Raw genomic sequence first — 25796 nt, 5'->3', positions numbered from 1 at the left:
AGGAGAGAGAGAGGGAGAGAGAGAGAGAAACATCACGTACATAAAGCTATTGCTAAAAGAAACAATGACAAACGTAAAAACTTTATTGGTACACATATTTCTTACATTTTAATACACAATCTGATCTTAGTTCTAGAAAAAAATCCAAAGCACTTTCCACAGCCATGATTCGCTTTACAATGTCCTCTCCCCGCACACGCGGAGCTGCCCCTGTCACGGGTAAGGAACGCCAAGCGTGTCCATCACCAGCTGCACAGCTTGCAGGGGGGCCGTGATTTCCTGCACGTTGTCCCTCCTCAAGACCCAGCCTGGCTGGAGCCTGTGGGAGAGCAAAGGCCTCGCATTAACTGTGTCCTTCTCCTCAAAGAGCGACGCCCCCCCCCATTTCGGTGAACACGGCGGCTCCCGGCCACGTGACTGCCTGACCCGGCTCTCAGACATCACTGCTCCCCACGCTCCCTCCAGCCACACCCGGCGGCGTCCCTCTCCCTCTGGCCACCTCGCAGCCGCAGCCGCTCCCCTGGGGGGAGGCCACTGTCCTGGGGTGTCCTCCTGTCTGTTAGCAAGTCCTCGGCCCCTCGTGCTGGCTCTCCCTCTACGTGACTTCTGGAGGAGCGGGGCTGCCCTGAGGTTCATTTGGGACTTTCCTGTCTGTGTCTTCTCGCCCCAAGGTGACCGCATCCCTCTCAGGCCTTAGAGGCTAGCGCATGGGTCCTGAGTCTCCTGACCCCTCATGTGACCTCTGGCCTGCTCCTCCCCCCGAAGCACAGGCCTGACTCTGGGCGGCAGCACCCTGACGGCACCGCGTGCTGAGAGGCTCCCACAGGTACCTCTCCTCTTGGTCACGGCTGCTTCTCCATCGGCAGACACAGCTCGTGTGTGAGATCCGCCGTCAGGACGCGCGCGCAGGGACGCGGGGCCGCAGAGCGCACCCCTGCTTACCGTGCCACCATCCTGGCCCGGGGGGCGGTTTCGGGCAGGCGGGGGAGGCTCCCGGAGTTCTGACTCTGCTTGTGAAGTATTCGCTCGGCGTCCACTCTGTGCTTATGAGCCGTGAGCCTGTAGATGCTGGACACGCAGTCGGCCACCTTGGACCTGCTTTGAACATCCTGAAAGAGAAAACGCACTGATGGGAACTGAGAAGTACATTCTGCATCCCTTCCATCGAGCACACGCTGTGATAAACCAGCGAGCTCCCCAGGCTCTGAGGTCGGGCTGGGGTGAAGCATAAGCTGATTTATAAGATGATGATAGAGGGCAAACACTCCACCCTGGGCCCTGAAATCCACATGACACAAAGGCAAGTACCAGTCGGTGCCCTCAGTGCCCACTGTGTCCGTCACCAAGTCCTGTGACTTCACTCCTCAGGGTGCCCACAGGTGCACAGCCCCGACCGAGCCCGACCTCCTGCCCCGACCACCACACCCCACCCTGGCCCCTTCCCTTCACACCCCGCGCCCCCAGCCGACAGGCTCCCGGAGGGCGCGCTTCCTGCGGCCGCCAGAGGAGGGTGGGAGCGTGAACTCACCGAGGCTCGGCCCGTCGCCTTCAACAGAACAGCCAGCAAGCAGCAGGTTTTGGTGAAGATGCTCCCGCTCTTGTCGGCGATCTTGTCGCCCGGCTTCTCCCGGTACATCCGCAGCAGGTCCAGCAGCGTGTCCACGCAGCCGTCCACGGCGCCCACCGCGGCCGTCGTTTTCTCGTACTCGAGGAGACAGGGAGGGGAAGGGACAGTGAGCACGGCGTTCACCGGAACCCCCGGACCGAGAGGAAGCTCAGCCCCGCTCCTGGCCCACCTGCCGCAGGTGCGAACGGCTGAGTGACCTGTGACCCCCCGGTCACCCCGAGTCCCTCTCCCAGGTGCACCTGCTCTTCCTGCCTGGCCCCAGAGCTTGTGTCTGGGCCCCTCCCGCTCCATGGGAAGCCCCGGGGGGACAGAGCCCTCAGCTGTGGCTGGGGATGGGGTGGGGGAGGGGAAGAGCTGTCCTCTCATCCCCGTCGACTGCCCATCGCGACAGCACAGACCTGCGCCCCCCACACCCGGAACCCTGACGCCACGGGAGAGAGCAGTGCAGGTGGCGGCTGCAGCGTGTCCGGATCTCCTGCTGCGGGAGGAGGCCCCTGTCCTGAGACAGCGCTGGGGGCCAGGACCGCGGGGCAGACAGAAACGGTCCAGCTCAGCCCCACCTCCCACGCGAGCCCTCAGGTGAGGACTGAAAGCTCCCCCTCTCTCTAGAACGGGAGTAAGAGCACCAACCGCCTCAGGCCAGTGCTCAGTGAGTGAGTGCTCAGTAAGAACCAATTCCTCAAATACCCACGTCCAGACCAGCCCGTTCCCCTAAGAGGGCAGATGCGTGAATGTGCCTGGGCATCTGCATTCTGGTGACGAGCACACGGACACCTCACGCGCTGAGCGGACTTCCTGCGTGAGGATTTGCTCGCTGAAACGGAAAGCTACCTTGGCGACGTGCAGCAGGACTTGCACCGCGTAGCTGACGACTTCCATACAAGGGACGCTGCGGTTACAGCTTCGGATCAGGAGGAATATTTTGCGAATCGCCCCGCTCTGGGCCATGTTCTCGCAGCACAGCGGGGACAGCCTCGTGACGACCTCTGGAAGGAAGAGGAGAAACTCAGCCACTCGAGGCTCCGGCCCAGCCACAGGGGCCACAAGAGCTCCCTGTGCCCGGAGGCGGACGTGGAGCGTGACCTCAGAGAAGACTGTGGGCACAGGACACGCACCCAGGTGCTTCAGGGCCTCAAGGACAGCCGACAGGTGCTTGTATGTCAACAGGTGGAACAGGGCCAGCGAGGTTCTCTTGTACAGTTTGTCTTCTTCTCGAACCTCCCCACTCAGAGCTTGAAGGCTTCTGCGAATGGCTTTAATTTTTGTACAATTATTCTTCTTCCTCAGAGCGTAGCCCCTCCACAGTGCCTGGGAGACAAACACTGCTTTTTAAAGACCACAACGGAGGATGCTGTAAGCTGGCATTTATCTCCACAAAGTAAATACCCTCCGTGAGTTTAGACGATTGATCAGACACCTGGCAACTAAAGCCTCATTCAGGTTCTAAGTCTAACAGCGAACTCAGTCTTTCTAAGAAGAAACACACGGATATTCCTGTGCACCATGGAAGCTCATCGCTGACCCGAGGTAGCGAACTCTGCTCAAACTGCGAATGTACTTGTCATCAAACATACACTTCCCCCCAGGGAATCTGAACGGAACATTCTGGCAGCTTAGTATTTACTAGTATGACTTAGTCCAGTGATGGTGAACCTTTTGAGCTCGGCCTGTCAGCATTTTGAAAAACCCTAACTTAACTCGGATGCCGTGTCACATAGAGAAATTTTTTGATATTTGCAACCATAGTAAAACAAAGACTTATATTTTTGATATTTTATATATTTAAATGCCATTTAACAAAGAAAAAATCAACCAAAAAAATGAGTTCGCATGTCACCTTTGACACGCGTGTCATGGGTTCGCCATCACTGACTTAGTCTATGGACCAATCTCAGCTTTTTAAAGGGTGGGTGGCTGTTTCCAAATGGCAGATTGCCCACAGCTGAACTGCGACCCCGAGTCTTGAGCTACAATCGCGGCGTCCGCAGTGGCTCACCTGGATCTTCACGATGCTGTGACGGAGCCGCGCCTGCTTCCTGCGGAGGAGGAAGCGGCGTGTGGCCGCCTGGATCACGGAGGCCGCCCTGTGCTGCCGCCGCCGCCGCTCCTCAACTTCGTGCTGGAGGCCGATGATGCTGTGACAGACCTGCACGAACCTCCTCAGCCGCAGCCTCGCCCGGAACCATCTCTGTTTAAGGCACGTGAGGATTTTACTTCGGTTTTGTGCGTGTGCGTGTGTATGTGTGAGTGTGCATGTGCGTGTGTGTGTGTATGTGTGCGTGCATGTGCATGTGTGTGTGCATGTGCATGTGTATGTGTGTGTGCGTGTGCATGTGCGTTTTATTGCTTTCAGAGAGGAAGGGAGGGGGGAGAGACTGAAGCATCAGTTATGAGAATCATCAATGGCTGCCTCCTGCACGCCCCCCACTGGCGATGGAGCCCACAACCCAGGCCTGTGCCCTGACTGGGAATAGAACCGTGACCTCCTGGTTCACAGGTCGATGCTCAACCACTGAGCCACGCCGGCCGGGCTGCACTGGTTTTTAATGTAAACGGACGCACATGCACATGCACATTCCTAATGACACAGACGTTTCAGTTGTAACCAGACACTGGAAACCACCTCTCAGCCTCCTCCGTGGCATCGCTCCCCCCCCCACTGCAAAGCCCTCCAGGCCACGCTGGGGTGCGTGAGCGTCTACGTCTAACCCTGGATGCGTGGCCGTTTCGTGGTCTGTGAATCCCACCGAGCTGCAGGTTCACTCTGCAATGCATTGTCCACGCGCTATCCTACGTGTCAGTGTCTGCTAAGTATATCGTAAGTACATACGATCAGGGTTCATATCCAGAACACATACAGACTCCGATAGCACATAAAAAATGCCCAACAGGAACATGGGCAAAGTACATATTAGAAAAACCACGTTCAATAAAAAGCACAGCACAGAAGAATGTTAGTCCCAAAGGAAAACAAAGTAGGATTTGCCACTCGCTAAAATGGCAAAAATCAGAAAACCCGCTGCAGCCACGTGTGGGTGAGGATGCAGAGAAACAGGCCCCCAGACTTGGCTGGGAGGAGCGTCAACGAGGGCAGTGACGTCAGAGATGAGAGCAGCTTCATCCCCGAGTCACAGAACACCCGCCTCTCCCTAAGCCGCCGCGCCCTCCTCCCGGCGATCCGGCAAAGGCCCGGTCTGATCTGACCTGGCTTAACGCCCTTGGAAAGTACTTATTAAATACAAAGGTGTGTGACACACACGTCCCAGGCGCCACTGCGAGGGCTGACCTGGATGCAGATGACGGAATCCAGGTGCCTTTCCGCGCTCCTCACGGCCGCGTGGCGCCGATACGCTCTCTGGATCCGCACAGCAGCCAGGTGGCAGCGGGCGGCGGCTGCGAAGTGGAGGAGCCTGACTGTGGCTCTGCTTTCCGACGTCTGAAGGGGAAGAAAACATTGGTAACCAGACACTCGGCTGGTAAGACAATCAGTCCACGTCTACTCCTGTGCATCCCGCTACCAAACTACACACATTAGCAAACTAACCTTTACATGCGAACATTCTTTACACTGTACCTAAAAAGTGCCGATCTCCTCTAAAATATTTCCACTGGGCAATCCATCGCTCAGAGAGTCAAGTTACATTTTGTGCACTTTACTAAATAACAGCACTTCACTTAACTGGATTCCCAAGAACAGTGAGTTATGGCTTTGGGTGTGCTCGTTATCATGAGGGAAGCGTGTGAGTATGAAACTCAAAGGCTCCCGTGTTCCAGGCACAACTGCTGGAGGCGGCGGCGCTAGTCAGACCAGGTGGGAGCTGGTCTCTCCCGAGTCTCCGGAGGCCCAGCCCCACGGTCTGTGGGGGCGCGTCCTGCCTGCCGTGGCCTGGATGACCTTGACCTTCTCAATGCAGAGTGAGTGGGACCCAGGTCTGTCTTACAACATAGATCAACACAGACTCCCCCACCCACTAGCAGAATGACCTTGGGCAAGTCACCTTGCCTCCCTGGACCTCACTTTGCTCATCTGTAAAATGGGTATGCTAATGAACACCACCTCACCGGGTTACTACCAGGATCAAATAAGTTAATACACAGCAGCACGTGTACTAAGAAGTGGCTATAATCGTAGTGGATATTACATGAGCATCAAAACTTCCAAGTAAAATTTTTATTTCTTTAATAAAAGACCATCGGTACTGCAACTATTCTAAAGACTTAATGTTAAATATTTTAAGTAGTTCACCAACTGTGGTCCACAGTATGTTTTTTAAAGTGTGTGACTTTTATTGGACACAATGCTACACTGATGATCACTTTCTCCAAGTAAACGACTTATTCTGAAAGTCACTTCGAAGTTGGGTTTGAGAATCTCTTATAACTGCACATGTACGTAAACAAAATACACACAAACAGTATTTTGTGATAAGTTTCAACTGAGGACGGCGATGTGTTTAAATTAGTGCCCTGGTAGGTCTTAAGCACAGTCTTCTGTTCCGCTTCCTGAGGCAGCTCTTTGCAGACGAGCTGTGGTCACGTTCAGACCCACCTGCACGGCCAGGAAACGGTCAGACCCACCTGCACGGCCAGGAAACGGTCAGACCCACCTGCAAGGCCAGGAAACGGTCAGACCCACCTGCACGGCCAGGAAACGTTCAGACCCACCTGCACGGCCAGGAAGTGCTCGCGAGCCCGCCTTCCACCAAGCGTGGCTCTCCATCTCCTCTGGATGGTCACGGCCGACGCCCTCACGCTCAGAAACCTGAGGAGCAGTCATGGGAGAGCAATTTCAGATCAATCTGTTCAGGAAGTAAATAAAAACCCCCATTCAAAACGAAAGAAAATATGTGAAAGGCAATAACAAAAGAGCATAACAAAGAAAAGTGTAATTTATGTTTACGTTCTAGCACCCATCGCTGTGCACATGCGCGAATGCGTGCACACACACACACACACACACACACACACGTGCGCGCGCGCGCACACACATGCACACACATGCCCGCATGCACAGCCCGGCCCCAGCAGGGCTGCATTACCATGCCCGCGCCCGCCTGGCCCGGAAGCGGCCCTGCACGGCCCGCACAGCCTTCAGCACAGCCAGGTACCGCTTGCGCGCCTGCCAGCCCCGAAACCAGGCTTGGATCCTGCAGGCTGCCTCCACGGCATGAGCACGCCGCCTGGCTCTGTAGCTCCTCCACGCAGCCTGCTCAACACAGAAACAGACACACGCCAGGAGGTGCTCATTTACTTACTTTTTGTAAATTCGAAGAATTAAAATTCTCACTTAGAAAGAATGTCACGCAATAAAGGGCCCCACTATCACCCCCCACCCCCCCTCCGCCCGGTTCTCCCGGGAGAGCTGCGATGACACCTACGGAAATGCAACCCTATGTGTGCTGTCTCGGCTCAGTCCCTCCTGGTGCCCTTGGCTCCCTCTCAAACGCGGCATTTGGGGAGATCAGTAACACGGCCCTAAGCCAGCACCCACTATGCCCTGCTGGCGCTCGTCTCCTAGCCGCCCAGGCACCGAGGATGGGAGCTTCCTATGGAAGTCACGTACCTGGATTATTAAGGCGCTGGCTTTAATCCTCCGGAACTTCCGTTTCTGTAGAAATCCCCTGGTCCACGCTTGAATGATGACAACGCTGCCCCTGATGCGTAGACACGCGCGCCTCCGGAGCCTCGCGGACGCACAGGCGCGGCGGCGGCTCTGCACGGCCACCGCGTCCCTCCCCAGCAGGAACCGTCCCCGGGCCCGCCGAGCCCGGCAGGACAGCGGCAGGGTGACCACAGCCCTGCTCCGCCGCACGAACCTGCTGTGACACGCAGCCATGCGGAGGGAGGGCCGGACGCGCAGGGCGGCAGGCTCCCGGGCTCCCAGCATCCCTGGGGCCGTTTCCCGGAGAGCTGGTGGGCTGGTGACCGCGGCCTCCCTCTGGGAATGAGCTTCGGCCCCCGAGTGCGGCCTGGCCGCTGGGCTCCAGGCAGCGTCCTGCTGAGCTCCGGGCCCGTCACAGTGGGAGGCAGGGGGCCCAGCGCTGGCGGCCACCGCGCCCTCGGAGGCCCCTCCCAGCGCCCATCTCCCTCTCGGGCCTCGACAGGCAGCCTCAGCAGGTGGTGCGGGTCTGCGGGCCGCTGAGCACCGCCTCGCCCCCGCCGTCCCTCGGACGTACGGCCCGCAGGGACTCTGTACGACCGCGGCTGCCCTGCCCTCGGCCCGGTCGGCGGCGCGGGCCCTGTGCGTCCGCTGCGAGGCCTGAATGCGGGTGGTGGCCCGGAGCCTGCCGTCGCCGTCCCCGTGTCCCCGCGAACCTCTGCAGGAAGACTGCGGGCCGGGGGCTGCTGGGGTTCGCGCTGCCGCGGCCACACTGCGTCTTCTCTGAACAAAACCCGCGGCTGCTCTAAACTGGAGGAAACGCTTCCGCCTTCTGACAGGCCTGAGATGCGGCTGGACAGTGACAGCCGCCGGACGCTGCTCCCGACTGCGCTCCCCCACCGCGGGGGCCGCCGAGCCCGCCGGCGTACAGGCCGCTGCCTTCGGGAGCGCACGGTGCCCGGGCGCCTCTTTCTCGTTGGCGCTGTGTCTGTCCCGTGTCACCCTGGGGGCCGCCCGCAGCTGCTGGTGGGAGAGACGCCGCCGGTGCCTCCTGTACGCGCTCTGGATGATGGCAGCGGCCCTGTGCTGCTCCCGCGAGAGCTGCCCCGCCTTCGCTCCCTCCGGTGCGGCCGGCAGGACCTCGGCGGCACCCCTCTGCCCGACACACTCCTCTCTCCGCAGCCTCGCAGCTCGGCAGGCTCGGTACCGCCGCTGGAGCAGGACCGAGGCCTGTTTCAGGGCCTGGTACCTCGCCCGCGCTCGGTGCATCCGGAGCGCGGCCTGGACCACGGTGGCCGCCCTGTGCATCTCTCGCAGCCTTCTCCGCACCAGCCAACCTCGGACCCGGGCCTGGATTTTGACGGCTGCCTCTCGTAAGCGCAGAAGTTGCCGGCGATGCTTAGCGTGAACGTTGGCTCGATACCTTCTCTGAGCCCAGATGGCAGTGCTCCGGAGAGAAAGGAACCTCCTCCTCGCCAGCAGGGCCCTGAACCACCTCTGAATGACAGCTGCGGCCAGATGCAGGGCCCTCACCCGTCTCCGGGCTCTCCTGCCCCTGAACGCAGCCTGCACGCGGATGGCGCAGCGCCTCAGGCTGGCGTAGCTCTGGAGCTGCAGGCGTCCAGCCTGGGCCGCGCGGTACCGGCGCTGCACGGCTTCCGTCGCCCACTTCAGCTGCAGGAAGTGCGTTTGCTGGCGGTACCGGCGGTAGCAGGACTGAATCAGCACCGCCGCGCTCTGCATCTGCCTCAGGGTCCGCCTCACCCGTGCTCCTCGCCAACTCGCCTGGAGAACACGAGCGGCCTGCAGGACGGCCAGGTACCGCGCGCGCTGCGTCCTGCCCTGGCGACGGGCCCTGTACCTCACCTGGATGACGACGGCTGCCGCCCTCACCTGGCGGAACCTGCCTTGTGCCTGGTGCATCTTAAACACGGCCTGGATGGCAGTGGCGGCCGTGTGCATGCGCTGCAGCTGCCTCCTGGCTCTCAGGCCCCGATACGCCGCCTGGAGGTGGGTCGCGGCCTCCTTTAAGTGGAGGTACTCCCTGCGCTGCTGGTGGGCGGCTCTCACATGCCGGTACCACCTCTGAATGGCGATGGCGGAGGCCCTGTAGGCCGCGTACCTCCTCCTGGCCCTGTGCGCCCGGTACCGGGACTGGATGACGGCCGCCGCCCTGCCGCGCTCCCGTGCGCTCTCTCTTCTCGCTCTCATCCTCCGGAAGGCGGACTGCAGAGTCACCACGGCCGCCTTGGTCTTCAGATACCAGAGGCGCTGCCTCCTCCCAAGGCGGTGGGCCCGGTAGCGGGCCTGGATCAGCCGCGCGGCCTCCCTCAGGGCTGCCCACCTCCTGCGCTGCGCGTGCATCCTGTACCGCGCCTGGATGACGGTGGCGCACTCGTGTCGCTTCTGGATCTGCCTTCTCGCTGTCCTCCCCCTCCACGCGGCCTGCAGCGTCAGCGCCGCCTGCCGAAGCCCCGCGTACACCAAGCGCTGCCTCCTTCCCGCAGCCCTCGCTCTCCAATGTCGCTGCAGGGCCAGCGCGGCTGTTCTCAGCCGTCGGAACTGCCTCTGGGCCTGGGCCGCTCTGAACGCGGCCTGGATCGTCAGCGCCGCCTGCTGCTCTCTGCGGATCTGCGCCCGCACTTTCCAGCCACGACAGGCAGCCTGGAGGGAAAGCGCAGCTGTCCTCGCCCTGAAGAACTGCGCCCTCAGGTCACGAGCTGTCCTGCGGGCCCGGTACCACCTCTGGATCATGACGGCAGACCGCAGCACAGACCGGAACCGCGCCCGCTCCCTGTGGCCTCGGAAAGCGGCCTGGATCTTACGCGCGGCCGTGGCCCGGCGCCGGAGGAGCTGGCGAGCTCGGTAGCCTCTGTACGCTGCCTGCAGGCGGGTCACGGCCCTGAGCACCTGCTGGTGCTTCCTGCGGCGGAGCCGGGCTTGGCGCGCGCGGTAGGCCCTCTGGATGACCAGGGCCGCCCTGCGCACCCGCAGGAAGTGCCGCCGCGCCTCTCGCATGCGGAAGCAGGACTGCAGGGTGAGGGCAGCGGAACTCTGCAGCCGCAGCTGCCTGCGGACCAGGTGCCCCCTGGCCAAGGCCTGCAGCCGGATACAGGCTGCCCGCACCCGCCGGTACTCTTCCCGCCTCCGCGCGGCCGTCTTCAGGGCCCGGTACCTCCGCTGGGTGAACAGGGCGGCCGCTCTTAAGCGTAAATACCGAGCACAGGTTTGTCGCATCCTCACGATGGACTGCAGCCGGACTGCGGCGTGCTTTAGGCTCAGAAACCTCCTTCTGGCGATGCACGCGCGGCAGTGGGACTGGATCTTCACGACGGATGTGCGGGCGAGACGGAACCTCCTGCGGGCCCACATCCCCCGGCACGCAGACTGCAGCACCAGCACCGCAGCGCGCGTCTCCTGGTAGGACACTCGGGCCCTCCTGGCTGCCATGTAAGCGCGAAAATGGACTTGAATCACGAGGGCGGCGCTCTTCATCTTCCTGTATTTCTGCAGCTGTTGATGCTTTCTTACGAGCGCCTGCAGCCTGATGACCGTTTGCCTGAAGCTGAGAAACTGAGCTCTCTCTCGTCTCATTCGCCAATACGCCTGGAGCACGCAGGCCGCCCGAGTCTGTCTGCGCCGGTCCCGGGCTCTCGCGGCCCTGAAGGCGGCCTGCAGCCGGAGGGCCGCGGCCCGAGCCTGCAGGAAGCGGCCGCGCTCCGCCTTCCCCTGCAGGTGTGCACGCCAGCGCTGCTGGATGGTCAGGACAGACGCCTTCTTCCTCTGAAACAGCTTTCGGGCTCGAAAGCCCCGAAATCGCGCCTGAATGAGGACGACGCAAGCTCGGACGTGGCGGAATCTCCGCACTTCCCTGTGCGCCCTGTACCAGGCCTGGAGGGCGGTGGCGGCCTTGTCCTCCCGGGCCCGCTTCCTGGCCCGCCACCCGCGGAAGGCCCGCTGCAGCGTCGCCGCCGCTCTCATCCGGAGCCGCTGCTCCCGGCACCGCCACCTCCGGAAGGCAGACTGGATGACCAGGCAGGAGGCTCGGAGCGCCCGGTAGCTCTGCTGGTCCTGTTTCCGCCTCACACACGCTCGCCAGTGCCTCTGGATGGTCACCGCGGCCCACAGGTGGCGTCTGTAAGAAGCGACGGCAGCCACCATTCTTCTCCGAGACTGCAGGACGACGGAATAATGTCTCAATCTCAGAAACCGCTTCCTGGCGGAATACCTTCTCCAATTTCTCTGCAGGAGGTAAGGACGGACACAGAGTAAGGGACGTCACTTCTGTACTTGACACATTCGAATGGACTAATTTTTCAAACATACTGCTTAAAAATGAGCATGTTAAATGGACACGCAATATATTTTTGAAAAAGATACTTGTCTCTTTTGTGTGTATTTTGGTTTCTACATTGATACAGCTATAGCCAACTCGCAAATCCTTCTCGATCCTAATGAAATTACCCAAAACTGGGAACAATGCAAATATTCTTCAACAGATTAAGACAGAATCAAAATGTGACAGATCCATGCAGTGGGCGTGGAGTGGAATGACCAGCCCACAGGCCAGCACGGCCGAGGGGAGGCCCGAAAACCTCCAGGACGAAGACACAGCAGAGGCGACAGGCAGCCTGGGTGCCCCTGTGAGGAGAGCGGGCATCGCCCCGTCTGTGCCTGCGGCTGCACACAGCCAGCCGCTCACAGGTGCCGGGAGGGCACGCAACAATTGCGTCTGGTTTTTTTAATTTTTGTAAGAGTTTGCGGCAAACAGATGACATATGTCTCAAATGCTCCCGAAATAGTTGCTGAAGTTAATACCAGATAAGATGTAGAAGTCTAAACTACAATAATTTAAAAGATGGTCGTATTTCACTTTCTTCCTTTAAAAGTTACTGAAACTTCCTAAATCCAAAGCGCCAGGATGCTCTACCTGAATCACCGATGCCGACTGGCTCTGCGCCTCCTCCAGCTGCTCCTGCGCCGCCCTCAGGACCGCCCTCCGCCGGCAGAGTCCTCGCCAGCGCCTCTGAATGACCAGCGCGGCCTGAGCATCCTTCCGCAGCCGCCGTCTGGTGAGGAACCCCAGCACCGCCGCCTGGATGGTTCTCGCAGCTCGGTCTCTCTCCTCGGAACAAAACATTAATTAAACAATCACTGGAGACCCTCAGTTATTATTTGTAAGAAAATCATTTGTGAAATACTAATCGAATTCATCCTGGAAATCAAACACCCCCACACTTGCATGGGACACGCTCGTAGCTGGAGTTGGAGAACGGGCACCCTGGGCACCGAGGAGTGGCCGAGAGGTGGTCGTGCAGCTACGGTTACGTGATGAAGCTAAGACTCCGAGGGATTTCGTAGGAGAAGGACCACAGACATGCTTGATGCATCACAGATCGTCAATAATCAATGGAAAAGCACTTAAGTGTGGTATGGCTCTCAGACTGTGGTCCAGTAAATTCATGCTTAACTTTCCAAAAAGGGGTGCATCGTATGGGGAAAAAAGGAGGAAAAGACCCTGAAATAAAGATGCTCTACAGAATAAGGCCATGTTGCTTGGTTACAATTTGAACAAGAGTTCACAGAAAGGGAGAGGAAATGACCCCCTTAGCACAGAGCGCAGGCGGCTGCAAGCCCCGCGGTGCGGAGAACAAGCATCAGTGGGAGAGGCGCTGCCAGAGCCGCCCAGAGTCCCTGCCGCGGCGGCAGCACCGGCCCTGCCTGGTGACGGGGACACCCAGGCAGAGGCTACACACGGTTCCAAACTCAGGAAAATACTTTATGTTCCTGCAACTTTTAGTCCTTTTGGGGCCACAAGGGAAATAAGAACTAACATCCGTACCCCTAGGTCCTAAACATTCTGAGAAATAAAACCATGGAAACCGCAATGCTCCCTTTAATCACAAAAGACCAACTGGGGAGCTTCGCAGACAAAATGAGCGGCTCCCTGAGCCTCAGCCCCAGCCCTGACCCCCAGCACCAGACACACGTGCTCCCTGGAGGCAGGGAGCGTCCAGAGGAGGGAGGGCGGGGCCAGCCAGGCATCCCGTCCATGTCCCACGGACCCTGCAGCCGAGGGAGGCAGGGCTGGCGGGCGGGAAGGCACATCGAAGGCAGGAAACCGGGAGTTAGACAGAAGAGCCATCCCCAGCTCCTGCACTCGAGCGCCGGAACCCCCTGTACCTGGTGGCGCCGCAGGTCTGCCCTCAGCTTGTGGTCTCTCCACGCCGCCTGGATGCGCCGCGCGGCCCGGGTTTCCCTGCGGAGGTCCAGCAGCCGCGCGCAGAGGAACGACAGGTAGGTGATGACCACCTAGGAGGAAGCGCGAGATGGAGACAGACGGCGGCAGGCCCCTCCTCCCGGTCCCGGCAGGCCCCTCCTCCCGGTCCCCGGGGAAGAGGCTCCTCCACCCGCACCTTCTCGTCCGGAATCGTGTTTGACATGTCCGCGTGCTGCACCATAGCAGGGATCCCGCCGAGGTCCCTGGCCGCAGAGCTCACCAGCTGGAAGTTCCTCCTCTCGTTTTCCAGGAGCTCCCGGTGCAGCTCGGGGGCTGTCCCTGCTGCGGGAAGACAGCGATGAGACGGCTCTGCCAATGGGCAGGCCTGGCACCGCCAGCACGCGCCACGCCCACCGACCGCCGGCACTGACCCAGCTCCACGGCTTTCAGGGACAGGTCCAGGCAGCTCTCGTCCGACTCGGACGAGGAGTTGAGGACCACGGAGCCCGACTGCGCACACTCCACGGTCTGCGAGGTCCGCTGGCGAATGGCGTCCAGCGGCACACAGCGGGGGTGATAGTGGTGGATCAGGTAGCACAGCACTCGGCCATCCGAGAAGGACACCGTGAAGTTCTCCACCTGGGGGGGGGGAGGGGGGGAGCAATTGCCTTTGGAGAGAAGCACGTTTCCTTTCTTTTTAATCCTCAGCAAGACTGACTTGAAGACACGGGGCTACACGAGAGGAAGGACCTACCTTGAGGCTGTAGAAGGCGCAGACGGCCTGCACCCACTCCATCAACAGCCTGATGCTTTCGGGACGCTGTTCCGAGGAGCCGCTCGGCCTCGGGTCCGTCTTCTCACTGGGAACAGCGTCCGCAGGGCGGGAGCGCGCAGGCGTGCTTCTCTTCACCCTCCACGTGCGCTTCAAAAAGCCGATTTCTTCTTTTAACTCATCTAAATTAAGAGAAATGTCCACCTGAAACAAGAGAAAATAACTACCTCAGTCCTTTAAGAAGACAACAGGCCTTTCGACAGGGTATCGCTCTCGCCCACAGAAGCTAAAGACCAGCATGTCCGCACGGAGGCGATGGGAAGGGCGGGGGTTCCGTCCACGGGGTTTCGGGCCACAGCAGCCTGGGTCCCAGGCTCATGTCCACTCCCCCCCGGATGTGCCTTTCCCTTCGGCTCCTTCTCCTGGGGGCGAGGTCGAGGGTGGGGTGCTGTGAGGTCAGCCCCGTTCCCGGGACAGCCGAGCAGCTGGAAGTCACAGTTCCCACCGTCGGTCTAGGCGACTGGATGGGAAGACAGGCTACCTGGAACGCCAGGGCTATTTTCCACAGCAGCGCGAGGGTTTTCTCCCGGTGCCTGTCCACAATGTCCTTGGCCAGGATCGCGCCTCCTGCAGGTGAGACAGCCGTTAGCACCGCGTGGGGCCAGGGCCCTCGGGGAGCGGCCGCTCGGCTCCCCCTGCTCTCGGCTCCCCCTGCTCGTCCTGTAGCGGGATCCCGCGGGCCCGCAGGGCCTGCAGAGCAAGGTCGACGTTGTGCATCTTCTGGAGACGGCTGATGGCGGGGATGCGGAGCTGCTTCGAGAGGTCCCAGTTCCGTGTGAGCAGCTCCATGGTTCGCCTACCAAACGGGAGGGATTTTCAGGTGAGAGTGTGATATGAAAAGGTAAGGGGAAAAAGCCTCATTTAAATATGGTCACCACCCGCATAACCCTCCCTCCCCCAGGTTAGACGGTTCTGGGTTAGAAAGACTCTAAAACATTCTCCCGGAACTCTGTCGCTCCAGTCAGCACCCTGGAGGCCACGCCTGCCTTCCCCGTGGGACCTGGGTGCTCACAGCCATTCTGAGGCTTCCGGTTTGATATGGAGGAACGATCGTGCGGTTTGACGCCAGACCCCGAGTGGTACCCTAATTCCAGTGTAAAACCGGGCAGGCCAGTTTCCTTCCTCGTCCTACTCCTCCTCGTGTGGAATGAGGGCGGTGCTAACACTGGTCTCGAATGCTGTCGGACTCGTGCGACCACTGCAGACACTTACCCTGACGTCCGATGCCCCCCAACCCCCATTCTAGGCACCGGTGGTTCCTCCTCTCAGAAACACTGGACAGGAGGCGGTGTCTGGGCCTAAAATTGACCCCATTTTCCCAAAAGTGTTGCAGAGTCTTATTCCCATTTTTTAACCTAAATTCATTTCCAAACATGAAAAAGCAATGAAGATTGTGCAACTACAGGAAACAGTGCTTTTAGAACATTTCAGCCAGTTCCTCAGTAGCCCGATTCTGTGTTGTATACTCACACGAGGCGCACCCCGCACTGCAAGTCCACAGCGAGGTTTGTGACGGCAAAGTCAAACTCATCCAGGGGCGTCTGGACGTGGCTGACGGGCAACCCCAGCCAGCTCAGGTGGCGGGACAGGTCGCCTTCCCCGCTGAGGAAGCCCCGCGAGAACGCCAGCAGGACATCTCTGCTAGCCTGTGGGGAGCCGGCGCAGGCGTCAGACTCCGCTCTCTCCACCATTCCCACGGCAGCCTTCAAGCATTCGCTCCAATTAATAACTCTCTCCAGGAACGAGCGTGGTTGGCTACGCGCCTGCTAGGAAAGACCTGGGCAGCCCCGTCGGCTCACCTCCAGGTTAGAGCAGGGCTGGCGGCTCAGTCCACCCTCAAACGGAGGGGAGCCGCTAGGAGGACACGCTGGGCACGCCTCTGCCCGCCCCCCCCCCCCCCGCCCCGCTCCTCGAGAAACTCGCTTTCTAGAGAAAACACGCGACAGGGCCAGACCGAGCCTCAGGGGGGCTGTGCAGCCACAGACAAGACGGGAGCCGCACCTTGAACTCCGCGTCCTTGCAGAAGAGACAGGGGTCGTGGTCGATGAGCCTCGAGAGCTTCGCTCGATCCAGGAAGCAAACCAGCAGCAGCAGCTTCTTCAGGGTGAAGGCAGACAGGGCCTCCTCGTGGCCTAAAGGGCGGCACAGCAAGCGCGCAGGTGAGCCTGGGCCGGACCCGTTCCCCGTGACCGTGACGACAATGTGTAAGAGTTACAGGACGTCGGCATGAAACACAACGGGCCTTCTCAGGGCTCTGCGTGGCTGGAGGCCCTGACTCACACCAGGGGCAGGAACAGGGAGCATTTCCAACGCAGGCGCGAGGGTGAGAGGCGCAGAGGCATCGCGTGCTTTAGTCCACCTCCCTCCACGAATCCAAAGGAGCACTATGCCACCCAGCACCAGCCCAGGGGCCGTGCGTACAACAGACACTCAAGCAGATAGGACCTCCACAGGCTACAGCCCCAGAGCAGGGGAGGGTGGGGAGGGGGGCAGGGCGGGGAGGGGGGTGGGGAGGGCGGGGGGGGGTGGGGGAGGGCGGGGGAAGACAGAAGAAAGGCAGAAGGAACTGGGGGGGGGGGGGAAATGCGGGGAATGTGAGGGTGGGGGTGGGGTGGGAAGAGGGCCCTACTGATGCTGTCTCCCCAGCAGGTGACTTCAGAGGCAGGAAGAGTGAGACGCAGCCATCTCTACGCTCGGCTGGACGGGAGAAGGCGGTGGAGGCAGACTGCTCACCGTCTCGGTACAGATGGGGGACAGAGGGGTGTTGGTACTCGGCGGCGATGTCCGGGTTCCATAGCAGGCGGCTCAGAATAAACACCGCCAAGCCCGTGACGTCACTGTTGTCTTCCAAGGCGATGAGCTCCCCGAACACTGTCTGGGAGGGAATCGGAGCCACAGTCAGGGCTGGCGCCTCCCTCCGGGAGGCAGAGGGTGTGGTGGGAAGGCGGACAGCGACCTTCGCTCTCAGGCCGCCCCGCTCTCCCGCCGCAGGAGGGACGGGCCCGTGGCTGCCAAGCCGCCTCTGCACACTGCGACGCGTCTGACTCAACCGGCTTTAACATTCTCAACACGACTGAGCCTTGAACGACGGGAAAACCTCCAGTTCTGGTGCCACTTTTACGCCCGGTGTTCAGAAAGGCTGCCCTGCCTCAGTCGGGGTGGGGCCACAGCCCGGCCAGGGCTGGCACGCAGGTCCCTGCACACCCAGGCTCTGGGTCATCGGAGAAGGGGAAACAGCAGCACAGACCTCAATGGTGTTACCAGGTTTCAATTAGAAAATGGACTTAAACAGCCTGGTTTTGTCAAAAAGGAGCTTGCTCTACTTGTTAGTCTATCTAGCTCCGCATTATACATGTTTCAGAAACTAACGAAAAAGTGACGATAAAACTAAGCGGCGATGATCTACATTGGCTGGTCCCCGACTCAGGAGCACTTTCATTTTAAACGGGAAGAAAGAGCTAACGAAATGCTTTCCTAAGTGAAACCCTATTTTATTTTGAAAGTCTCCTAAAAGCACGTTTCTACAGTGCAGTCCTTGCCCAGCCGAAGGGAGTCCTCACCTCCAGACCAATGCGCAGCCACAGGGGGTTGTAGGACAGCAGCCAGTTGAGGACTTTCTGCCGCTCTCCTGAAACGCAAGCAAACAGCGCAGCTCAGACCACAGTCACCTGCCTTCGCGGAGGAATCAGCGGGAGGATGGGCAGGCACGTCTGTGAAGTTACTTTAAATGAACGAACTGCCACTCCAATACACATGACGGCATTGAACATGCGCGATGCAGGCAGCACAGCCCGTCCCGTAGGCGTGTAACCCTGACACGGCGAAGCCTCTGTTTACAGGGGGCGCCCTCGGGCTGGTCCCCACGTACCCACGTCCTTCCAGAGGTGCCTGTCTCTCCGGACAGCTAGCCGCCGGGCTGCGATCTCCCCCTCGAGCTTCCTAATGGCCTTCACCATGCTCTCGGAGGTGAAGAGGCGGCAGGCGGCGTGGCGCAAGTGGTTCAGCCGGCGCCGGGCCGTGTACGCCCGGAGCGACGCCTCCTCCTTCGTGGGGGCTCTGGGCACACTCAGCTTGTGATGGCTCTCCCCGCCCAGGAGGAGGGAGGCGGCATTCACTGCGAGGGAGGGAGGGGGAGAGAAGGGCCTGGTCAAGGAGAGGCACAGGCGCCCTCGCATCCAGCAGGGAACGCAGTCGCCCACAGTCACGGCCGCCCTTCCACACACTCTCCTCTCTTCCATCTCAAAACAAAGGTGTGGCCGTTCACTCGGCCTGGCCCGGAGGCCCATCTACCACTGCAACCTGTTGGTCCCACCCCAAGCCTCGCCACGCCTCCCAACCGCCGCCACCACCACCCACTTCAAACACTCTCTTCTGGGACCCAGACCAGGGGAGAGCCTCCTCGCTGGTTTCTCTGCCTCCACCCTCTTGGTAAATGACAGACACGCTCCTAGGGAGTGCGGGTTTTTAAATCAATTCCATTTTGAAATGCGATTTGCGTTTTTATCCAACACACTTCTCTCCAGAAGGGAACGAACATAACAGGCTCTGTTTCCTTGGAGACCATCTAACCCAAGTCCTTCGAGGTCAAAATCCTGCACGTGAAGAAGGTGGAGACAACATGCCCCTGCGATGAGGCCACGCAAGCCGCCTGTGTCTCCCAGGATTCCTGCCTGCGGACGGCTGAGTGGCCGCGGCTCCCTGTACCTAACCAACGGCATTAGAATAACCCACCTGCTAATGGCACTGGCTCGTGTGTAAGAACGAAAAGTGAGACGAAAATGCCAGGTTCCGTACGTTCCGTCCAGAATTCCCTAAAAGCTCTCCCTGACACAATCTTCAGCGTTTCTGTCAATAAATGACTGAGCATGCCATTGCTATAATAAATGACTGAGCATGCCATTACTGTAATAAATGACTGGAGCGTGCCATCACTGTAATAAAACATGTGCCATTAAAAAGGCCAACGCCGTGGCGGACCCCACCTGTGGAACAGGGTGCTGGTTCCCTGACGCGAGGACTCGGCGCTTACCTTCCGAGACGTGTGTCTTCACGGCGAAGTCGTCGGGCGTCAGGATGAAGTTCAGCCACCACGTGAGGCCCTGCTGCTGCTTCTCCTTCCAGCGCTCATCATAGAAGATGTTCTTCGCGGCGAACGGCATCGGGTGTCTCGGGATGTCTGAGGGCGCAAGGGGGTCAGGGCCTGAGACCTTTTCCTTTACATCGTTACAGGACACACAGCAACAGAGCATCCTGACTAGCAAAGGTGCCCGAGGACATGGAATAAGGGTTTCTGGCCCCTGCTCGCTGGAGACGGTGGGGAGCACGTGGGTATGAAACGCAATCCAAGTACAAAGGGAGAGCGAGGCAGCCCTGCTGATTTAACAACCCCGCGTCCCAGGAGCGGGTTCATGAGCCTGAGAAAACACCCTCATTGTGACTGAATACACATGCTTTCCCGCGTCTCCGAGGCTTTCGTTCAGCAAACACATTGTTCAATCCGTCCCCACTGGAAACACACTTCCTGCTCCATTCAACGTCAGTTTCCCAGGACTGTGAAGGCCAAAGACACTTGCCTGTTTTCAAGCGTTTTATGAAGGTCAAACTAGCCTGGGCCACAGGAACCATGCGTGGGGTCCGTTTGTGTGTTTTAGAGTTAGGAGTTTTGAATGCTAAAGAATCTAAAATAAATTATAAAGCAGAAGAAGAGCATTAAAAAGGGACCTGAAATCCCTGAATGAATGTTCTAGTTAGACGCGGCTGCTCCACGGTCCTGTCCATGCAGCGAACAGTAGCGACACGAAGCGCCAGGCCCGAGCTGCGCCGTGGGGGGGTCCCTCACCCCCTCAGTGGACGTGAGAGACTCCGGCTCGGGCAGGAGGCAGAGGAAAGGGGTCGAGACTAGAGACCCAACACGAACAGGAAGCTGTCAGAGGCCACGTCAGCCACGATGAGCAGCAGCTGCCACAGAAGCAGTGGCGACAGATGAGAGTAACAGCCCAACCACGGGGTCTTTCTGGGGGGCAGGGGGGGAGGCGGAGGCCTCAGGAGAAGAGAAGGGAGGTGGAGGCAGCTGCAGCGAAGCCACAAACCAGGAAAGGGGAGCTGAGCTGAAAGGCTTAGGGCTTCCTTGAGGTCGGAGGTCATGAATTTATTTATTATTTTAAATCCTCACATGAAGTGTATTGATTTGAAAGAGAAAGGAAAGGAGGGAAGGCAGGAGGGAGGGAGGAGAGAGGGAGGAGGAGAGAGAGAAACATTGATGTGAGAAACACCCATCGGTTGCCTCCCATTTGCGACCCAACCAGAAATAAACCCACAACCTGGGTACGTGCCCTGGCTGGACTGAGTACGTGCCCACCACCTTTCAGTGAATGGTACAATGCTCCCACCCACTGAGCCACCCGGACAGGGCAGAGGTCACGCACTGAAAGACCCACCGGCAAGGAGCAGGCAGAGTCCGCAGCGTGGGACTGGGGTTGGGATTTTCTAGGCAAGCACAGCGAGGGGAAGGACATGTGTGTGATGAGTGGAGTCCACGCTGAGGAAGACAGGAAGTGGAGGCCGCAAGTGTGTGTGGGGGGGGGGGGAGGGGGGGTGGATGAAAGGACTGCAGGTGCTGGAGGGTAGGAGGATGCTGGACCCAGAGAGATGGCGCGTGGGGAGGGGGAGGCTCTCAGGAGGGCGTGGCCCCGTCTTGCACTCTGTCCCACCTCCCGCTACGCAGACGGGGAACTGCAGCGGGCAGGTTAATGCAAGCTCAGCAGCAGCCAGTGTGAGACCCAAAGCAGCGGAAAGCGCGGCCTTTATGAGTGACGTTCTCAGGGACAACTCACCGGCTTTCTTCTTGGGGTGTGGCCTCCCTCGGCTGCTCCGACACTGGGAGGCGGGCGTCCCCGGCGCGTTTGTTTTCTTAGCAGTGGAGGCTCGAGACTCCGCGGGGGAAAAGTGGATCCTTTTGCTTTCTCGTTCTCCTGCGTGTCCTGCGCCCGCGCTCGCCCCGGCTGCGTCCTCCCCGCCTCCTCCGCTCTTTCTCTTCCGCGCCTGGAAGGCGGCCTTGCAGGAGGGAGCTGCTCTTCTGCACCCCTCAGGGTTGCCCCCCGCGGGATCTATAACCGGGAGGTAAGGATGAAGAGCATCCTCCTCCTCCTCCTGGTCGTCTGCTGCGTTTCTGCAGTCGCCCACCGCGCTGCGGAGGCATCGCCTGGCCTTCGGCTCGCTGGGCTCCGTGCCGCGCTCTCTGGGGCCCGCGGGCTTCGGTTTGGTAACGGTGGCCGAGAGTATGGGGCGTCTCCGGGGCTGTGCACCGTGGGCCTGTCCAGCAGTATCTTGAGCCGCGGGGAATGCAGGCTGCTTCTGTTTTGTAAAACTGTGACCATCTGGTATCATTTCCGAAGCCTCGGGTTCTGCAAAAATAGCTTTGGGAGAGTTCGCACCCTGATTTCCAGGAATAAACGGTAAAACTTCGTTTTTTCTCTGCCCCGGAGGAGACGGCGGGGCCTGAGAACGTTCTTTTGACAGCGGTGATAACTCACAAGTTGGTTGAGAGAGAGATAAATACGGCATATTATCTCTGACAAATTGATTTGGGGATACAAATGGATTCACTGACTCTGATTCTAGCTTCTGATTTAGTCCATAATTATCCTTAAGGAAGGAATCGGGACTTAAAATTGTCCGATAAATTTCATGTATAGTGTTTGATTCCAAATGCCGGGGCCTTGAATCATCTTTGAGAAACGTATCTGGTGAAACGGTCACTGGTTCTAGTTTATTACTAGCTCTGCGGCTGTTCTTTACAAAGGAATCTGGACTTAGAAAATCCCCTTGGCTCTGGGTAATGTTCCAAGTGGAAGAACAGTTTGGGGTAAGACTACGTTTACCATCCTCTTCAATCTGGCCGTTGATACCAGTCAAGGAGTCAAAGGAAGTTTCCGTTATGACTTTCCCATTAAACTCTTTGCGCATGTGCGCACCTTCCAATGTCCACAGCTCCCCGCTCTCAGGTGAATGGAGAGATGTGTAGGTGGTGGACCGCCGGACACAGAGTGGCAAGCACGTGTCCCCGTGGCATTCTTTGAAAGTGGGGCTAATGGGGGAAATGGGTATTTTATTCTCTTGGAGGATTAGAGAATTGTTTTCTGTTGGGGAACAGCCTTCATTCCCACCCAAATTTTCACAAGCTTGTAGAGGGCTCCTAACTCTGTCAGCTTTGGGGGGAACGCTGAACGTCTGATTAACATTCTGAATATTTGAAATCCTTTTCTTATGGCTTGAAGAGGACGAAACTTTCTTCTTTTTAATGGTATCCCAAAGACTCCTCTGCAAAAATAAGCAAAACGGACAGATTAAGTTGATGGCTGCTGTATGTTACCTTTAATCAGAAAATTTATGTACGTCACTCACTTCAACAAGAGTGTTATCAAAATAATTTTTACACATTATCATTTTCTTAGAGTAAACCACAGAATGATTAAAAGTTATTACCTTTTTCTTTCTCGGCTCTTCTGCATTTCCTAGTAATATAACTTCATGTTTCAGAATATCATTTACAAGAAATGTCAGGATCTCTCTCACTCGGCCTTCTTTTACTGGTGTCCAGTTAACAGAAATAACAATTTTCTCCTTAGGCTGTAATCAAAAGGGTATGTTTAAATTACTGTAACAGTAGACTATGAATAATAACCAATACATATAATACACCACTCAGACTACAGTGCAAGATTAGTAACCGTTACCCACCAACACTCTACACCATAGTAACATTTAAGTCAAATATACTTCCCTAACCTAGCTCATTTTATTACAAAGAAAAAAGCTACTGGTAATAACAAGGTTCACAATAGAATAAAATGGCAACACGATCTTAATTGTAAACATAGCAATGGCACAGTCTCCTAATCATGTTTCATTATCAGTAAATCACAGTATTTCTACTCCTTTAGGATATGCATACGACTACCGGTTGGACTATAGAAGAATTTGCATTATTAAGACTTTTGCCCCCCAAAAATTTGAAAAGAATCAACTAAGCTCCTTCTCCCAGGAGCTTCTATGAGCACAGCCTCGTGACCACCCATACTTGTTAAACACCACGTTCCAGGCACAGTCCGGGGCGCCTCCTAGCACAGCTTCCGCCCTCACAGGCCCGGGAAGCAGTGCTGTGACCACCACCTCTCACAGGCCAGGTGACCAGAGGCCAGGAGACCAGGGGCCAGGACGCTTTCCGTGTTCTACTTTCTGTATTTCAGTCAGAACCAGAACCCAGGCAGTCGGACCCCGGAGTTCAGAATTGGGCATCTACGCCCCGCACGCAGCCTGAAACCCTGCCAGGACGGAAAAAACTCCGGGGCTGTGGTTGTTCCGGGCAAAAAAAAAAAAAAAAAGGCAAGTTATTTTCAAGCAAAAACTGTCAAACATCAGAAACATCTGGTTAAAAAAATACACAAAACAATGAACTCGATCAAACAGTACATTCTAAAACAAGCAAAACAAAAAAAAACCCCATTCGTTCCAAATAACAAAAAGGAATTATTATGCAGGTAGGAAACTGGGGATCTAGGATTCCCGAGAACTGGAGGGGAGGCGGGGCCCCAGGGGAAGAACCCCGGTTGACACCCAGGTGGGCGACCTCGGCTCCCGGCCTCTGGGCGGGGCCTCCCCTCCTGAACCCCTGGGACCCGCGGGTGAGCCACACATTCGGAGAGACGTTCTCCCGGGTGGAAAGGCCGCCGCGGCCAGAAGAACTGACAGTCGATGGGTTTCGGTGGTAACGACGGGAACAGGGCTCTGGCCAGCGCCATGCAGAAGAGCCACCGGGGAAATCCCGGGAAACCCCAAGTGATGGGATGAAACTCGGTCCGTGCACCGAGAAAACTCCAGGAGTTCATTCCAAGCGCCCTCTAGCCGCGATGCCTGAGGTCTCGACTTTTCGTGGCTGATGCACAAGAACTTTCAGAATTTTTAAAAATGGAAGTCTGAGGCACTGACCTCTCTTGCCTTAGATTGTCAAATTAAAACAAACCAAACAGACAAAACAGACAACAGCCAACACAACAACAGCGGTCCGGGGTGAATGAATCACAATCATGCCTGTTTTTATTTTGTCAGATCAGCAAAAATATATATTTGGGGGGGGGGATCAGATTAGCAAAAATTATATTTTGGGGTGTGCGCTGCAGAATTTTGGTAGTTAGCATACGTGTGCCCGGAGGCGAACCGGGTGGCTCATCGCTGCTCCATTCAATCGGCTCTGGAAATGCGGCCAGGGATGCTCCGCGCATGCGCGCTGGGGTGCGGTCCCCCCCCCCCCCATCCCTCTCCGAGACCGGGGACCGGGATGGCCCCCGAGTCCTCTAGGGTCCCCCGCGTCTGTCTTTTCCTCTCCGGGCCCCACCCCGACCCCGACCCCGACCGGGCCGCGGGGTGACGGCGGGGACGGGGCGAGCGCCCGGCCCGCACACCCACCTGCAGCTCGAAGGCGCGCGGGCAGACGCGGAAGCCGCGGTCGGCGGCGGGCCCGCGGGGCACTGTCACGGCGGCCGCCTCGGCGTTGGGGTTGAGCACGGCCAGCGGCAGCGTCCGCGAGGCGCCGGGGCGCAGGTCCCCGAAGCACACGAAGGGCCGCGGGCAGAAGTGGCTGAGGATGAGCACGGGCGGCGGCCCCCGCCCCGAGGCGCCCGCGCCCCCGCAGCCTCGCCGCGCCGCCATGCAGCCCGGGCCGCCCCGCAGAGAAAGCCAGTCGCCTTGTCCTCCTCTCCCAGGCGCCCGCACCCCAGAAACGAACGGAACGAGCCCCTCAAAACACTCGCCGACACAACACGGGCGATACTAGGGGTGGCGTCGGCCTCGGCTTAAACTTCCCTCCGCCACCAATGGGCACGCGCGGCCCCGCCCATGTCCCTCGCAGAGCCAATCAGCGAGCAGCGGCGCCGTCAAACCTCCTCAGGGGCCAATCGGAGGGCGGGACGGCCGAGCCAATGAGACGGCAGCGCTTCATTTAAATGATGGCTCTGTCGCGCTCTCCGCGGGGGGGCCGCAAACCGAGGCGGGGTCTTTGCGACACCTGGAAACCCGTTGCTTAGAGACGGAATCCGCCTTTTGGTTTTGCAAAGAGCTGGTGTCGAGGGGAAGACAGGGGCGGTGGCAGCCTTTGCACCGGAGGTAGAGCCGCCCTTGCGGTTGCCAGGGGCAACCTCGGGCAAAACCGTTCAGGAGCCTAATGTGGCTCCAGCCCAGAGTTATAGTCATTCACTGGGTTTTTTTCTCGCGGTTTCCACGGCCGAACGGGAGAGAATGAAGACGATGAGATGTCCAGTTTGTGCGAACGGGCTTATTTCAGTGAGTGACCACAGCAGGGAGTCAGTGCGTTTACATGCCGGGTTTTTATTTATTATTGAATGTACTGGGGTGACATTGGTGAGTAACACACAGGTCTCAAGTGCACAGTTCTACAATATTGCATTGTGTCTTTCTATTGCATTGTGTGTTGGCTGGTTCTTAACTAGAGATTTCTGGGGGC

The 25796-nt window shown here is 58.3% G+C and overlaps 1 protein-coding gene across 4 annotated transcripts; it reads right to left on the bottom strand.

Moving 5' to 3' along the window:
* Positions 1-63: 63 nt before the first annotated feature.
* On the bottom strand, positions 64-25084 carry ASPM (assembly factor for spindle microtubules). Of its 4 annotated transcripts, none has more exons than XM_036354575.1 (27): positions 24743-25084; positions 22763-22906; positions 21112-22597; positions 19852-19956; positions 19308-19454; positions 18147-18392; positions 17839-17906; positions 17012-17153; positions 16280-16410; positions 15749-15924; positions 14929-15074; positions 14760-14845; positions 14201-14422; positions 13878-14085; positions 13643-13788; positions 13410-13538; positions 12157-12351; positions 7191-11468; positions 6667-6833; positions 6293-6389; positions 4914-5063; positions 3624-3815; positions 2743-2935; positions 2459-2613; positions 1529-1705; positions 943-1109; positions 64-319 (listed from the first exon to the last, which is right to left on the bottom strand). In XM_036354575.1, exons 1-27 carry the CDS (start codon positions 24983-24985, stop codon positions 214-216), a joined length of 9702 nt encoding a protein of 3233 aa, XP_036210468.1. In that variant the 5' UTR covers positions 24986-25084; the 3' UTR covers positions 64-213. The 4 variants fall into 4 exon arrangements, 3 of the variants coding, with proteins under 3 accessions (XP_036210468.1, XP_036210469.1, XP_036210470.1); XM_036354576.1 differs by having other exon boundaries at positions 13643-13785; XM_036354577.1 differs by lacking the exon at positions 19852-19956.
* Positions 25085-25796: the final 712 nt, after the last annotated feature.

This window comes from Myotis myotis, unplaced genomic scaffold, assembly GCF_014108235.1.
Source record: "Myotis myotis isolate mMyoMyo1 unplaced genomic scaffold, mMyoMyo1.p scaffold_m19_p_21, whole genome shotgun sequence".
Classification (NCBI taxonomy): domain Eukaryota; kingdom Metazoa; phylum Chordata; class Mammalia; order Chiroptera; family Vespertilionidae; genus Myotis; species Myotis myotis.
Note: the sequence above shows the minus strand (reverse complement) of the source record. Positions and strands in the feature narration are given on the sequence as shown.